The 18,134-nt window shown below is 36.7% G+C and overlaps 1 protein-coding gene across 1 annotated transcript in view; it reads left to right on the forward strand.

The window, feature by feature from the left end:
• Window positions 1–970: 970 nt before the first annotated feature.
• LOC119776694 (complement C1q-like protein 4) overlaps window positions 971–18,134 on the forward strand; it is a 35,918-nt gene continuing 18,754 nt past the window's right edge. Inside the window, exons 1-2 of the mRNA XM_038275271.1 lie at window positions 971–1,435; window positions 2,186–3,298. Coding sequence (XP_038131199.1) covers window positions 2,759–3,298 — 540 coding nt within the window. The 5' untranslated portion in view covers window positions 971–1,435; window positions 2,186–2,758. The remainder of the gene's footprint in view (window positions 1,436–2,185; window positions 3,299–18,134) is intronic.

Below are 18,134 nucleotides of genomic sequence, written 5' to 3' on the forward strand. Positions count from 1 at the left end.
CAGTCTTCCCCATGATTGTGTAGCCTATAGAACTAGACTGAAAGACCATTTAAAGGCTTTTGCAGGTGGTTTGAGTTAATTAGCTGATTAGAGTGTGGCACCAGGGGCCATCAATTTTGAACCTTTTCACAATATTCTAATTTTCTGATATGATGAATTTGAGATTTTCATTTGTTGTCATTTGTAATCATCAAAATTAAACAAAATAAACATCTGAAATATATGAGTTTGTATGTAATGTATGAATATAATATACACGTTTCACTTTTTAAATGGAATTACTGAAATCAATCTACTTTTTCATGATATTCTAATTTTATGACCAGCACCTGTAAGGGCTGTTCAGGAACCTACCTATAAACATAACAATATATAAGGAAACTGGATGCAGTCACATTGAATATGACGATGCTAACCGGGATAAAAATGCTCTTTAAGCAAAAGAGGCTGGAGAAGCCAAATGTTTTTTTTTTGGTTTGTTTTTTTTATGACTCTGAGGAAACTAGCTTGAGGAAAGAAGGAAAGAAATTTCAGGTATCTGTAACCTCAAAAAAACAAAACCAAAATTTTTTTTTCGAAGAATAAAATAAGTTGTAAATACGTTTTTTCATTAGGCACATTGAACAATAATAAAAAACTGTCAATATTTAACAACAGTCAAACAGCTGTATTTCTCTATCATATCAGAATCAGTTTATTGTATAATATCAAGCTCTCTAACACACAAAGATATGGTTAAAACACATTTAAGCATAGATATCACCCCTCCCCACCCAAAAAAACAAACAAAAACACAATAGGTTTAAATAAGTAAAGCAAAAAAAGGGTAAATTTACCCAAAATGAAATGTAAAGAGAAATGAAAAAAAGTGATTATAGAATTAATTGACGTTATTTGATTTGAGAAAAGGTCACATGCAGGCTGTGATGATGTATCTGCGTGTGTGAGAGAGCGCGTGTTCCATGTTGGGGGGAGGAGGACAGCAGGCAGATGATGCTGAGGAGAAAGAAGCAGGGCAGAAAACACAACAAGTGACTGAACTGTTGCTCTGCTAATAAACTGACTGTGCGCCTGCATTTAAGCACAGCCAAAGTCTGGAAAAGTGACTTGTCAGAGCCCGTAAAGCACTTCTATGTCTGTTTAAAGAACTATACACAATTTTCCTCTGTCTGTTTCGGACCGTTTTCGAGTTTGGATTCAGAGTGAATCCTTCTGGCGAGATGGTTAAAGTTGAAATTGGACCGTAAAGCTGAGTTTGGACCGTAACTTCCCACCGATGCGCCAGGAGAGGCGCGCAGTTTTCCTCAGGATTTCTTTCCGCCTGGTTTGGAGCAGAAGCGACGTTTTTCATCGGAAACCTGCAGAATGAACACACACCGAACTCCGGGCTGAAAATACCGGGAGAGGGAAAAAAAAGGATATAAAGGAAGTTCTGGTAAGTTCCGGATTTTTATTTATTTATTTTTTGCGAGGCTTTAAAAAAAAAAAAGTTTTCCTTCAAATTACTATGGATCCACTTTGGTTAAAGGTAGATACGCAATAGCACACAATTTTATGATACTACAATATTACGAGCTGCTGCTTATATATATTATAAAAATAATGATTCTTATTTCTTCTTATTATTATTACAAAAAAAAATCCCGTTTAAGGAAGCATAATGTTAAAAATAAAACCATTATTAATCTATGTTAAATGAAAACTTTTATGTCTATTTTAAATTTGGAAAACGTACTAAACATAAGTAAATTTTCAGTTGTCAACCATGTGCATTGTGTTGATTATAATGAGGGCTAATTCTTGAGTTCATGAGTGTCTTCTTGCTCTATCAGCATTCTTTTTAAAGTTATGACAGATACTAGCTCTGTAGCAAATTTGAAATTATTTCCTCATTCTAAGGTTTTAAAAAAGATTATCAATTTCTTAATCTTAAGATTTAACCCTCTTTTATGATGAACTGTTACAATATATAGCATTATTTTCTGCATTTCTAAAGTTGAGAGGAAATTCATCACCTTGATGCATGCAATAAGATGTTCATTTTCCTTTTCTTAGATCTAACCTCTTATTTTTTAAACCATTTGTTGTTTTATAAATCTTTGGCATGAATGCAAGATCAGATTTCTTAAACAAAGAAAAAAGCGAATATTTAGCAATTTCCTTGTTCTTCTCTTCTTGTTCACAGACAGACAAGCGAAGCGCCTCTCCCTGAATGCAGAGGGTGAGATGAACTCCAGTGGGAATTCTGAAGACCCCACCTGACAGCTCCTCTCTGTCTGAGAAACTGAAGGATTTTTCCTTGGATCTTCCACAACCGTAGATTTGGAAAAAAAATTAACCCTTGAGGTTAACATCTTTGCAGCTGTGAACCTTCTACAAAATAGTTAAAAATATTCCCTCCTTACGTGATGTATCCCTTTAGATTAGATAAAAGTTACCAGATCATGTGAAAAGATATATTAAAAAAAGGATCGACAAATGGGGAATCTGTCATTCCCCTCCCTCTGAACACTGATATTCCTTTACTCACCTGTAACTGTTAGAAACCCTGAAAAGACATTGTTTTTTTTTTTAATATCTCTATCAGACAAAAATCAACCATTCTCTCTGACACTTTCCACTTTGAATAGCTTTCTGCCCAGAGGTCAGCCTGGCCGGCACAACCATTCCCGCCAAAGGGGAGGAGGACTTCCTCACACTGGCTGCCTCACGGCTCAGCCGCAAGAAACGCGTCATTGGGGCTGGAGTCGGTGTGGCCATGGTCCTGGTCCTGCTTGTGGCCATTCCCTTATTGGTACATACCACAAAGGGGGCAGGGTCCGGAGCTGGTGGCACACATTATGAGATGCTAGGGAGCTGCAAGATGGTGTGTGACACTTTGAGCCCCCCTCAGGGAGAGCTGACTGCAGTCTCCCCACAGCCCCCAGACCTCACAAACCGGAGGGGCAAACAAGGGTTTAGAGGTAGCCCTGGACTTCCTGGTCCCCCAGGCCCCAAAGGTCCACCTGGGGAGCCTGGTAAGCCTGGTCCGCCTGGTCCACCGGGTCCTGGTCCAGGTGGATATGGGTCCTCAGTCTACACTCCTAAAATCGCCTTCTATGCCGGTCTCCGGAAGCAGCATGAGGGGAGCGAAATACTAAAGTTTGATGATGTGGTAACCAATGTGGGGAACTACTATGAGCCGAGCACAGGCAAGTTCACCTGTCCTCTGCCGGGGATCTACTACTTCACCTACCATGTTCTGATGAGAGGGGGTGATGGGACAAGCATGTGGGCTGACCTAAAGAAGAACGGACAGGTGAGTGTAGGTCAGACACCCATTAAGAACACACCTAATTGAGGCACTTATGCATCCAACCTGGAAGTTAGCAATAAATAAACAAAGCAAACAAAAAATAAAGTAGCCTATGGTTCTCTCATCGTTAGTGTTATATATATATATATATATATATATAAATATATATATATATATAAAACATGTTTTGAGGGGATTTATGTGACAATACGACACAAAGTGGTGTATAATTGTAAAATAGAAAAAAATTATACATGGATTTCAACACTGTCATACATTATAATCTGAAAAGTGTGGCATTACCTTATTATCAGTCATCATTATTATTCTATTCCTAAATAAAAACAAGCACAACCAACTGGATTCAGAGATCACCTAGTCAGTTATAGGGAAATGGTGGTGATTTCCAGCATTCTATGGGTGAAAGGCTTTACAGCATGCATGTTTGATACCTGGCCTGAGGTCTTTCTGTATGGTGTTTGCATGTTCTCCCTGCATGTGTGGGTCCTCTCTTTCTCCCACAGTCCAAAATCATGAAGGTTAAATTGGAGGATTATCAACTTTGGCACATTTTTGATAGAAAGTTATAAGCAGTCTGTTCTGCAGTTTAGAGCAAGCCAGCCTACAAACCTCATCCCAATCATTGTTTTATCCATTTAAGCTAAGCTTGAGCTCTTAGACATGAGTATTAGCCAAATTTCACTTTCTACAAAAGGATGAGAACATTTTATTGCAAATGGATTCCACACTTTTAAGAGTTTTCTTGAAAGTGTAAATTTCAAAATTATATGTTATTTTAGCCCCCATCTCCACCACCACCCATCCAAAATATAATACAATAAATTAAATAAATATATAAAAGATAATACAGTGATGTTTAAGGTGGTAATATGATCAAATGTGAAAAGGCTCCAGATGCATTGCAGAGCTTTAGAAGGCAGTATGAAGGAATTTCACTCACTCAGAATAAATCACTGAAAAATATGCTATTGCTTACTGTGGAGCATTAAAACTACCTGATAAGAGTGTAATATCTTAAGAAGGTGATATCATTAGAAGGTAATTTCATTAGAGGGCATATCAATATTTATCAATAAGGAGGTGGTATTTAAGGTTTGAAATATAGATACATTGTTAATACATATGGTTGTAAATGATATAGAAAAAAATACACAAAGCTAAATTTATAAGTTGTATACAGTATGTGAACAGGAATCCTTCTCCTTTGCTAGGATTGTAACTACCGGTATATACAACACGGGCAATTATTTTTAGGGTTTAGAACTAAAAATGGTCTTTACGTGATTCTTGTGCACAAATTGCAAACAAGGAAAGAGGAACAGAGTGACAGCCAAGTGATCAAGAGGATAACAGTCCTCCTGGTCTCCATGGAGCGAAGCCAAAATGCAACAGCTGGCTACTGTCCTCTGAGGGACTCTGAATTTAAAACTAATAAATAAACAAGTACAAATGCCTGGAAAATGCCTTCCATCTGGAGAACAGAGACAAGCTTGAAGAACTAAACCTTGAGTTGGATTTTGGCGTGGGTTGAACAAAAAAAAGAAAAAAAAGAAGAAAAAGCAATATCCAGGGGATTGTTGTAAAGAAAGAAGAGGAAAAAGTAAGACATGCTTTGCATTGTTGCAATGGTGTGACAATTTATCTGCCCATATAATTTACACAGTCCATGAACTGACAGCAAAATGTTAAAGGAAGAAACAATCCCTGGATCAGATAAATGTTTAGTCAATTGAGTTATTTAATTTACACCTCAAAAGATGTTAAATAAATTGACACAAGGAGAGAATGTGGCAGGTGAGGAGCTAACACAGGAGAGGTAGATTCTGTAGATTCTCACCTCCAGTGTTCTCAAATAAGATGTTTTTCTTTTGCTTTAGACTGTAAGCCCAAACATGTTATTTTAGATAATATTTTTAAGTGAGAATTAATTTCTAGATGTTGTAGACACTATTTGATTGCATTTTTCTTACCACCAGGATAGAAAATCACAAATAATTGAAGGAATGAAATATATTAAACTTGGAAAAAGCACCTTGTTCAATCTCACCATGGGACATGCTATCTGAAAAGAATAACAGATGCTAATCAAATAAATGTGCAAAATAAATAACACAATAATCTCAAATCAATAATAGCAAAAATATGCAAACAACACTTATCTTAAAGGTATAGTTTAGGATTTTCTTTTTCCTGGTGGATCATCAAAATAAGTGGTCCCCTAATTGTCAATAATTTCAGTGATACGTTTACGTAACGCCGTCCTGCGTGCTTGTCCCCATTTTCACTTACTGGTGGTGAGTCTGACATAGTCGTAAAGTTGTAAATCAGTGACTTTAAGCAGAGTTTGGGCACGGAGAGATGGGCTCATGCATGCACACGCTCACGTTTATAGGTGTTTCCTCTCAGGAGTGGGTACAGGGTTGTGCATGTGCGTTTTGTTTTTAAGTTGAGAGGGCGGGTCTTTTCAAAGATTCATGAACAACCTCCACTATACATTTAAGAACATATACCATAATGTAAGTAGTAATGTAGTAATAAGTAGTAATGTAGTGATAATATTTCTGACAATCCTAGTACATATATATATATATATATATATATATATATATATATATATATATATATATATATATATATATATATATATATATATATATATATATATATATATATGTGTGTGTGCTCGCATGCGGTAGCAGCGCAGATGCTGTGAGAGGGGTGGAGCTTGGAGGTGGGGCATGAGTGAAGCAGAGAGGGTGGGGGAGTGGCTTGAAACCTGTTTTTCTTCAAATTTTCAGTCGAAGTCTGCTCTCTCCTCAATGTTACAGACTGCAGCTTTAATGTCAGAAGAAAGCAATAAAAATAGAAATGTGTAAGGAGGCAGAAATCTTTTCACAGGTATAAATAAGTGTAATTTTAATGATAGCTTTATTAAATCCCATTACAGGGGATAGATGATAGGACTTACCTGTGGGTTAACAAGGGGAGCTTTTTTCAGTTGTCAATAGAATTGATAAGCTGCAGAATTCATAAGGTCATAAGGATTATGCAGGAAAAAAACAATAATTGCAACATTATACTCTAGTTACAGAATCAAATGTTATCCTTAGTCTTAACAAAGGATTCCAGATATTTCTTGAGTTTTGTATAATATAATATGATAAGATATTAGGAAGTAACATTCACTTCAATTTCAAATCTAAGCCAAATTTAAAACAGTTGGGACTCTTTTCATTGTATGCAATCGTTTGAGTTAGCAACATCATAACTAGTTTAATCAGTAATTTATTCCTTTGTAAAGCAAGTTAGATATTTCAAATACCTGTTTGCCTAAAAAATAAACCATAAACTTCTGTAGCCAGAACTACAGATAAGAACATTGCCTGTGAAAGACTTAATATGTAAGATTTCAAGCCTCTGCACCAAAAAACCCTGACATAATAAATTATTAATCTTAATGCATAATATGGTTTAAGATGTGATTTTAATGTACACCTTAATTTCAGATAATTAAAATGTATTTACAAAATAAAATCTATGAGAGAAAAATAAGGAGGTTATTTGGACAAGATATAAGCATAAAACTACAGAAGCAACATGTTTGTTAAGTTCATTGTAAATTTTTTTTGTCCAATTTGATCTCACCGACTTCCTAAATGCAAAGATCAGCTCGTTTTACCAGTTTTATGTGACTGAACTAAATATAATTATTCCCCTATTTTATTGCATTGATGGCATGGACAAAAAGAGTAAAGAGGGTGGATGGTTAAATGCCAGATATAATTGGGGATCATGGTTTGTTGCGTGCCTTCTCTGACATTGTCATTCCTGTCTCCTCCTGCTGTTAAATCTTTCATAGCCTTTAGATGAGATCTTCTCCCCTTCACCTGTACCCTCTTACACACATAGACAGGAACTCACCTTCTACTGTCCTCGTCCCCACTGTCTATTGACTCCTTCGCCATTAATTATTTTTCCATCAACTAAATTATTTAACTCAATTTATAGCTGAAGTTGGCTTACAGGTTCACCGCACTTGCTGCATATTTCCGTGAAGAGTTTTCATGCGGAAAATTTCAGTAACTTTGTGAGGACATAATTATTTAACTGGCAGGCAAAGGTACAGTTTTTCAAAATCAGAAATTACAGTAAGCAAAATTTGGATCACATAATTTTGGTTCCGTAATCATGTTTTCAATAACCTTTTTTGACCCGACTGTCAACAAGTGGAACATACAATAACTCACTATAAAACAAAAACTATTTTCTTCATCTTTTAATATGAGTAGTTAATTCTTAGGCATTTTATTATTTCCATCTCAAAAAAAGAAAAAAAACAAACAAAACAATTAAAATAATTTTGCCTGGGAGTTAGTAAGGAATTTTAAAAAATACAAAATAGAAACCATATTATAAACCTGTATTTATACAGGTGCTGGTCATAAAATTAGAATATCATGAAAAAGTAGATTGATTTCAGTAATTCCATTTAAAAAGTGAAACTTGTATATTATATTCATACATTACATACAAACTCATATATTTCAGATGTTTATTTTGTTTAATTTTGATGATTACAAATGACAACAAATGAAAATCTCAAATTCATCATATCAGAAAATTAGAATATTACTGAAGACCAATAAAAACAAAGGATTTATAGAAATGTTGGCCAACTGAAAAGTATGAACATGAAAAGTATGAGCATGTACAGCACTCAGTATTTAGTTGGGCCTCCTTTGGCCTGTATTACTGCAGCAATGCGGCGTGGCATGGAGTCGATCAGTCTGTGGCACTGCTCAGGTGTTATGATAGCCCAGGTTGCTCTAATAGTGGCTTTTAGCTCTTCTGAATTGTTGGGTCTGGTGTATTGCATCTTCTTCTTCACAATACCCCATAGATTTTCTATGGGGTTAAGGTCAGGAGAGTTTGCTGGCCAATTAAGAACAGGGATACCATGGTCCTTCAACCAGGTACTGGTAGCTTTGGCACTGTGTGCAGGTGCCAAGTCCTGTTGGAAAATGAAATCTGCATCTCCAAAAAGTTGGTCAGCTGCAGGAAGCATGAAGTGCTCTAAAACTTCCTGGTATGTGGCTGCGTTGACCCTGGACCTCAGAAAACACAATGGACCAACACCAGCAGATGACATGGCACCCCAAACCATCACTGACTGTGGAAACTTTACACTGGACTTCAAGCAACGTGGATGAAGTGCCTCTCTTCTTTTCCTCCAGACTCTGGGACCTTGATTTCCAAAGGAAATGCAAAATTTACTTTCATCAGAGAACATGACTTTGGACCACTCACCAGCAGTCCAGTCCTGTTTCTCTTTAGCCCAGGCAAGACGCTTCTGACGCTGTCTGTGGTTCAAGAGTGGCTTGACACAAGGAATGCGACAGCAGAAACCCATGTCTTTCATACGTCTGTGTGTGGTGGTTCTTGAAGCACTCACTCCAGCTGCAGTCCACTCTTTGTGAATCTCCCCCACATTTTTGAATGGGTTTTGTTTCACAATCCTCTCCAGGGTGCGGTTATCTCTCTTCCTTGTACACTTTTTTCGACCACATCTTTTCCTTCCCTTCGCCTCTCTATTAATGTGCTTGGACACTGAGCTCTGTGAACAGCCAGCCTCTTTAGCGATGACCTTTTGTGTCTTGCCCTCCTTGTGCAAGGTGTCGATGGTCGTCTTTTGGACAACTGTCAAGTCAGCAGTCTTCCCCATGATTGTGTAGCCTATAGAACTAGACTGAAAGACCATTTAAAGGCTTTTGCAGGTGGTTTGAGTTAATTAGCTGATTAGAGTGTGGCACCAGGGGCCATCAATTTTGAACCTTTTCACAATATTCTAATTTTCTGATATGATGAATTTGAGATTTTCATTTGTTGTCATTTGTAATCATCAAAATTAAACAAAATAAACATCTGAAATATATGAGTTTGTATGTAATGTATGAATATAATATACAAGTTTCACTTTTTAAATGGAATTACTGAAATCAATCTACTTTTTCATGATATTCTAATTTTATGACCAGCACCTGTAAATCTCGAGCTCCTCTGAGTAAGAGATGAATATGGAAGAAAATACAGAACAAAAATTATAGTCAGACTTACTTAATTAGTTTTGTTTGTTTTGATCAAGACACCTGAGCTTGCTTTGATGAGCTCTTATAGCTCATAGCTTTTTTATTGGGTCATTACAAAACAAAACTGATCTCGCCCTATTTTGTTTTACTACCCAAGAAATAAAATATTTTCCTGTACCCCTTGCAATGCCCTCATGGACCACTAGGGGTACGCGTACAGTACTGCCGGTTGAGAATCACTGCTGTAACCCATAAAGAGTGTGTAGTGAAAGCTATAAAAGAGGATGCCGCATAAAGTCTGTATACTAGAGATGGGCGGATCGATCCTAAGATCGATACAATCGACACCAGTGCTGGTATTGATATTGGACAATATTCGATTAACAAGATCGATACTTTTTATTCTCTCCAGCACGCACTACCTGCAGCATATTCACCAGTCTCCCTGTCCGTGTAACAGCACTTTGCTGCTCCCCCTCTCATCACCGGCTCAACACGGAGGCTCAGCCTGGCTCGCCCACTCAGCTCTCTCTTCACTCGACACACAAACAACTGCGCTGATGCTCCTCAGATGGCGGAGCAGAGAAAGATGAAGAAGAGGGAACAAAGTGCCATTTGTCTATACTTTAATGTAAGCACATGAAAAACCATGAGCAAGATAATGTCAAGCTACAGAAACAAAGAGAGGAGACGAAACTTCACTCATTGCCCCACCAGACAGTCCTTAGACAGACGTCACTGACAGAGGCTTTTCAGACCTCTAGAGAATATCTAGGTAGATAAGAGTGATCACTTTCATATTAACTTTCAATGTAGATATGTCATATGCTACTGGAGCCTACTAAGAAAGTGTAATTAAGACCTTGAAAGAACCCAGTACATTCATCCCATTAAAACATGTTATATAAGTAGGCTAACATTAGCTTATCCTTTATTTATCCCACGACGGGTACATTTATAGAATTAAAGCAACAAGCAAGTGGACACAATAGAAACAATTACATACACATTGAAAGATATTACATAAAAGCTCGATTAGGAAAAAACACTATAAACAGAACAATAATAATATTTTTAATATTCAATTGCAACAGTAAAATAAAAATCACAAACATACCAAACATACCAAAAGGTCAACAGTTCCATGATACATCAAGTTTAGATATTAAAATGTATGTAATTCTATTAACACCTTTGATGGGTCAAAATAGAACTGTGGTATCCTTGTTTATTTGGAGATCAATTTACAATGCAGTATTACATGCATGGATGTATAAAGCTTGAGAGGTATTCCTTTAAAGCAATGTATCTTCTTCTGTCTTTGAAAAGCAAGTGGAATATCCAAAGGTGGCATAGGGGTATAAATTACAATATTTAAAGAAACACTCATTGACTTATAACCCGCACAAATCTATCCTTAAATTTATTGTTGAGGATTTTTTAAAAGACCCACCACCTCTACTTTAAAAAAAAAAAAAAATGCGCATGCAATGCACAAGCCCATTTCACCTCATGCCCTGTGTAAAATGTGCCATTCTCATAGCTCATAAAAGCTTACTGTGTCCACATACAGCGGGGAACATATAGTGGACTTAATAGCAAACTCAGTTGACTCACCGTTCAGACAGATGATCACATCTTTCTGCTCTGTTGGTCATAACTCCTCCTCCACCACGCGGTGCCTGCGCCATCTTTGTTATTAGTCGCCGCTGTTGGGTAGCAACAGCCTATGGTGACAGTGGGCCGCTGTGACAGCAAATCCCATAATTCTTTGTGAGGAGAGCTATCCACGCCAAGCCTTATGGGATATGCCTTTCTTTTCTTCTCATACACTTCGTAAACACTTTTCCTCTTATGACCTTCAACCATTTTAAAAAATTGTGGTGAGAAAGGTGAGCTTCAATGACTGAAACCATACCTCACCATGTATGCACAGTAAAAGATAGCTATAGCACATAGAAAGGCCTTACGTAAACTTATCACCAGAATGATTGACGATTAGGAGGACAACTTATTTAGATGATCCACCCGGGACCGGGACTGGGCATTCGAACCGAGCCATCAGCTCTGGGGCCGGTCCGGAGCTTCAGCCCGCCTGCCTTAGCACGGGGCCGCCGGTGTCAAGGCTACCACCACTGGGTCGGATTTGTTCGCTCTGTCCCCAGCTGGTTCCCTGCCCCGGCTCTGCTGCACTGTAGTTGACCAAAATCCCGGACGATTTTGGAATCCGCCCCCTGACATTTTTTTAGGTATGAAAAGTAGGACATGTCCGGGAAAAAGAGGACGTCTGATCACCCTAGTTTAACTGCAACATGAATTTATGAGATTCCTTAGTAAAATTTAATAACATTAATTTAACTCAATAATAATATTAATCAAACTGAACCAACTGGCATAGTTAATGTTCATTAGTATATGTTAGCAGTCAAGTTATACAAACTTAAGTCTAAGCTAGATTTAGTCATCTTAATTTGTTTGTCTTTAATAATAATTAAAAAAATTAGATAAATATATAATAATATTTACATATAGGTCACTGGGTTAAATGGAGCCAGCTAACATAACTTGGTTAAGTAAAGTCAGTATGTCATTTTTTAATGTTTAAACATATCAGCCTACCCTCAGCATGCACTCTAAAGAATGTAAATAAATTTAACCAATAGTCTTAATTTAACTTAAGTCTTAAGTTTTGTTAACTTTAGAGCTAACAAAACTAAAGATCTGTCTTTTTTTTAAACTTATTTTGAAGAAGTTAATCTAACTCAGTTTGGTGAGGTTATTGCAACTTAGAAAAAGAAAGTGTAGCAAAAGATTTCATGGCGCTTCCCAAATGTTCTTCACCTTGATTTAAGGTTTCAAAGAGTCTTGTGGTTTCATATATGAGAGATATCATGAACAAATTATTAGCATTACAAGCAGATAATATCATTAGACTTTATGCTTTATATTTGGATTCTTGAGGAGATGCAAAGAGTTGTAACAGTAACCACATTCATGGTGTTATGTGGCCACATCCTTTGCCAAAAGTTCAGCCCATTAGTTCACACTCACTGATTTGGACAAGTCTTCACCACTTTAATATACCTAACTTTTATGCATGGACAGAATTTACATGTTTTGACTTTTTAATTTGTTTCATCCAACAGTTCATAGCACCATTTTAAGATGAGAATAAACAACAAGTTTGTAAGAATGTAGTTCTGTTCACTTGACATCTTCAATGTAACTGAATATTGTGTTTTAAAATGTGGTAAAAAAAAAAAATAATACTTTAATGTTGCAGCTTCTTAGAGCATCTCCATCTACCATCCATAATCATAAACAACAACAAAAACAAAAAAATGTGTAACCTCATTTTTTTTTTCTTTTTTCTTAAATACAGTTTTATTATTGTGGCAGGGATGGGTTGCTTTGTGTCACCTTGCTAGGACAATGACTGCTTTTGGGGAAATACCCTCACAGTAAACAACAGAAGTGATATGAGAAGAACCTCTTACATCAAAGGTAAAGGTCAATGTCTAACCAGAACTGTAAAGCCAGCAATATCCAGCAAACAATGACAAAAAAAAATAAGAAAATAAGAAAATAAAGCTTTGATAATAAAAAGGAGAAGTAAGTTCAGATTCTCTGGCAAGCCAAGTAAACACAGTCTGGAAATCAGCGGATAGAGCCAGATTTTAAAGGCTGGACCAGGGTGGGACTATAGAACAACGTCAGAGGAAGAAGGTTTAAACCATTCAGGCATGTGAAGCTAAATAGTCTTTTTAAAAAGAAAAACAGTTTGAACAGTCAGTTGGAGATTTAACAATATATTGAACTCACTCTGGACATTATAAAGGGCATATTTAAAACATTAAAAACTTACCATGTTATATCTGAGGAAGAATGATAAATGGACATAGAATTAATGTTCACAGGATTATCCTGGAATGAGGAGATAAATATGATACATCTAAACTAATCATGATAATTTTTGGATTGGTGACCTGACAACCAATATAGAAAGCCCATGTTTCATGACAGGAGAAACCTGCTAACCAAATTGGAAAATGAGAAGGTGACGAAATCACATCATATGGGCTGCAGAAGGGTTAGGGTTAAACAGGTCTTACAAATTTACAATTGACCTTAGGGATACCGCCATATCATTTACATAGGGGTTTTTGGACAGCAAAGTCAAGGTTTTAAAGCAGCATTCACAAAATGTATAAGTAGTGCTGAAAGGGGGTGGGAGGAATGAGGTCCACAAACCTGACCAGTTACACCAGCTCTGTCAGGAGACGTCGACCAAATATCATAGAAGATTGTGAAAGGATAACCAGGTCATCTAATTTGAAGGTCAATGGCTTCTTGGCAAAATTAAAGTGTACTTCTGATTCTTAAGACATTTTTAAAAAAAATCTCAAAGAATAAAAATAATTAATTTCAGAAAACTGACCAAGAGATTCAACCAAAGCAAAATTATTGGGTATTTTTTGGGCTGTGTATATAAGTATTTTGTTTTGACTGTGATGTTAAACCGCTTTTTTGTGATCTGCAAGCGATATATTTTCAGACAAAAATTTTAAAGTATAATTCAGTGTACCTGCTTGTATCAGGGGCCTTATTTTACGTGTCTTGTGGTGTTATATCCCTCTGTGCGTTGTAGAAACGGTTCTGGATAATTAACAATGCTGTGGTTGAATCCAAAATACTCTGAAGGAAAGTGATCATAGTTTGTAGGGTGTTTTTCTGTTGTATCTTTCACAGCATGTGTAAGTGTGTGAACATGTGTACTATATTAGCTCAGATCAGTTGTCAGGCTGATATGCACTTTGTTAATCAATGTCTTGTCTAAGGGTGCTGAGAGCCAGACACATCCTATGGAGAGATCACTGCAGGGACAGACGAGAATGCTGATATGAACAAGGATGAGTATTTACTGGACAGCTTCTTTTGAATAGAGAGAGAAGTTAAGTTGCAAGAAAAGCAATTTCATAAATTTTGTAAAAAAATGAATATATTAAGCTCCTGTCTTAAACTAATGCTGATGAGTCATGAGGCTGATGTGCAAGTTTACAACTCATTTGCTTGATTAAGCTTTCAGTGAATTGATTTTTTTCCCGCTCTCAGTATGTCTTATAACTCATGAAAAGATTGGTGTTGAGGTGGATGACCTTTTCAATGGATGTATAATTCACGACCAATATGTATTTTGCCCTTTACAGTGATGAGCGTGGAGTGACAGTATGAATATTTATAGGTGGCCAAGTATTAGTGAACATGGTCAGTTGGTCAATTTGCAGCTATGGTGCATATCAGGGACAAACTACACTTTCACGGTTTGACAAAATGAAAAAAAAAAATTGTGTACTGAATTAACAAATTCAAAAAAGTTTCAAGCTATATATTGAATGCATTTATGTTAATTTAGATCTAACCATCGAATATGGCGAATAAGGGCCAATAGGCATCCTATGTCCAAGACACCTTAGCTAATTCCCTCTAATGCAGAGGGGCATCAGCTGTATTCTTCTCCGCCAAGTTTCTTTCACCATTAAATGATCCAAATACTGACAAATGATAAAGAAGCATCCATTTTTTTGACTCATGGCCTCCCAGTTAGACAAAAGCTCTTTCATCTCTACGCCTTCAGTCTTCCGAAAACAAATATGTATGTTGAATGTAAGGGTATGAAGATCTAAATGAAATGTAAGTATCAAAAACTAATGTTCCCAAACCAGACACAATCTTGTCCATTAGAGGTGGGTGATACTGGGATTTTTTTAATCTGTACGATACCAAGTAAATACAGGATCGGTATCGCAGATATCGATATGATACCAATACTTTTTAACATTTAAACTTGATGTATCATGGAACTGCTGACCTTTTGGTGTTTTTGTGATTTTTATTTTATTGTTACAATTGAATGTTATTAATATTATTAATTAATCTACTTGTTATATAATATCCTTCAATTCATATATATTTGTTTCTATTGTGTGCACTTTGTTGCTTTAATTCCCCGTCGTGGGATAAATAAAGGATTAGCTAATGTTAGCCCAATTAGATACATGGACTGAATGCGCTGGGTTCTTTCAAGGTCTTAATTACACTTTATGAGCAGGCTTCAGTAACATATTACATGTAATATCTACTTAAAAAGTCAATATGAAGGTGATCACTTTTTTCTCTAGAGGTCTGAAATGCCTCTGTCAGTGATGTCTGTCTAAGGGTCGAGGGTCTGTTGGGGCAATGAGTGAAGTTTCGTCTCCTCTCTCCGTTTCTGTAGCTTGACATTATCTTGCTCATGGTTTTTCGCAAGCTTACATGTATATAAACTTGTTGTGTTTCCACTGAATTTAACCAGCTTTGTACAAACCGTACAGGTTGCCGTTTAATTTACGGCATTAAAGTATAAATAAATGATGCTTCGTTCCCTCTTCTTCATCTTTTTCTGCTCCGGCATCTGAGGAGCAGCAGCGCGGTTGTTTGTGTGTCGAGTGAAGAGAGAGCTGAGTAGACGGGCCAGGCTGAGTCTGTATGCTGAGCCGGTGATGAGAAGGGGAGTTGCAAAGTGCTGTAACATACTGTAGACAAGGAGACTGGTGAATATGCTGTAGTTAGTGCGTGGGGGGAGAATAAAAAGTATTGATCTTGTTAAACGAATATTGTTCAATATCAATACCAGTGTTGGTATCGATTGTATCGATCTTAGGATCGATCCGCCCACCTCTATTGTCCATGATAATGACTTTAGGTATTGTCTATGAACATAGGATCGGTGAGAATTAACCACAAGGGGAAGTTTATTTTTAGCCTGACGTAGTCCGACTCAATTCTAGTCAGAATATGAGTCTGATACTGCTCCATAGAGCTGTGGTTATGGGGCGTGTTTTGAACGAACCAGGAAAAAAATGCCTCTGCACTCAATTGGATAGACCTACAACCAATAAGAGCAACGGAGTGCGTGACGTATGTTAAGCGATGCATAGTTGTTGTCCACAAAAATCAAAGCGTGCAGTTTCACGCCTAGAATAAGAAGATGAGACTTGATCGCGTTTCTCTGTTCCTCTTTTAAAATTAATTTGCTGTCGATATCTTCTAGAACAGACCTAATAGCAGAATCTACTCACCCAAACTCTCCAGCGGCAGCCATTATTGTTGTCACCCAAGCGCGCTTTGGTCACGTGGTTGATAACGTTACTCTTGATCATCTGTCCATCATCGTATAAAGCCCGCCCTGACAATTTGATTGGATCGCCTGACAGTGGGCTTTAATACTCGCGCTACTATGGAGCAGAGCCAGACCGAACTTCCCCGAACTCAAACCTTGTGGGCGGGACTAAGTTCGGACTGGCACCCAGGCTAGTTTATTTTACCTTGAACTGAGAAAAAGCTTGACTTTATTATATAAAAACAGCTCTCCCTTTAGGATTGGAGTTAAATCTGTATTAGCATTGTACCTCCCAGAAAAATATATTGAGGAAAATGGTCATGCCCTTTTCGACATCTAGAAGACACCTGTGGACTGTGCTCATCAAAGCTCTGTGACCCTGTGAGCAGTTCTGTGAAGGTAAAGATCTGGGGTAGTATCCTATGGCAAGGAAGGACAAAACATTGTTTCTTTTTAATCACATCAGTAATTGGATTGGAATAAGTACCTAAATGTTGGCAGAGAATTTAATCATATGTTACCTCTGTTTCCTTCCGGTTTTCAATAAACTACACTTCGATGTTAAGGGTTAAAAAACAATATTGACAATCACTTAGATTTTGGTAACGTTACCAATAAAACATTAACTCATTATTATCAAAGCGAATGTTGTTGTTTTTGTATCTTTAACTTAATGCACACATCTCCTACCATGCACAGTAGTTGCGTTACCATTACAAATGGACACAAAATGATGTAGATATTCTGCTAATTTGGAAAATGCTAACTTTTGCAAAGTTAGCATTTCAGCCTTATGTCCCTTCTTGGGCTCTAAGGTCACTATATCAGCTGGTTTTGGCTGTCACAAAAAAGCAGACGAAGCATAGAGGTGATCAGGCTTTCTCATTCTTGACTCTAAAACTCTGGAATAATTTTCCTGCCAATATTAGAAACTTATTTTTTTTGTGCCATTGAACCACTTTATGCTTTTGTTGATATTGTACTGCTCTGTGTCTTATGTCTAAATTCTCTCGATGTTGATGTATTAATGTGTTTTTATTTCACCTTATTGTTTTTAAATTCTTTGGCAATTTGGTAACAATATTTAGTCTTTTAAATGTTTATTATTAAATAATTTGGTTTGACTTGACAATGAAAGTCAGATGACATGATCTTTTTTTAATATGACATAAAACTACAGTTTTATGTATGTACAGTTTTCTTATGTATGTTGTCAATCAACCAATGATTTCTTCTTTAATATATAATTTTAAGTTAAATGAACATCAGATAAATGTTAGGACCTTGTGTTTCATGCAAACATGTAGGTAAAGCTGAGGAATCCCTTATGTTCTTTTGCATACAGAAGTAAATACGGTATCAGAATACCTGGATAACATATTTTTCTTTTTAGATTTTTATAGTCCTCTAAAAAAAACAAGTTTTTTCGAGATTTGGTTTGGGTCTCTAAAAGCTTGATGGATGCAGCTCAAAAACACCATGAATAAATAATCTGTGTAGTCGTTTAATATTTTACTAAAATGTTGAGCCACTAAATGGAAAGAGAATCCTACTTATTACTTCCACAATTAGA

This window comes from Cyprinodon tularosa, unplaced genomic scaffold (assembly GCF_016077235.1).
Source record: "Cyprinodon tularosa strain WSP-4 unplaced genomic scaffold, ASM1607723v1 ctg95, whole genome shotgun sequence".
Lineage (NCBI taxonomy): Eukaryota > Metazoa > Chordata > Actinopteri > Cyprinodontiformes > Cyprinodontidae > Cyprinodon > Cyprinodon tularosa.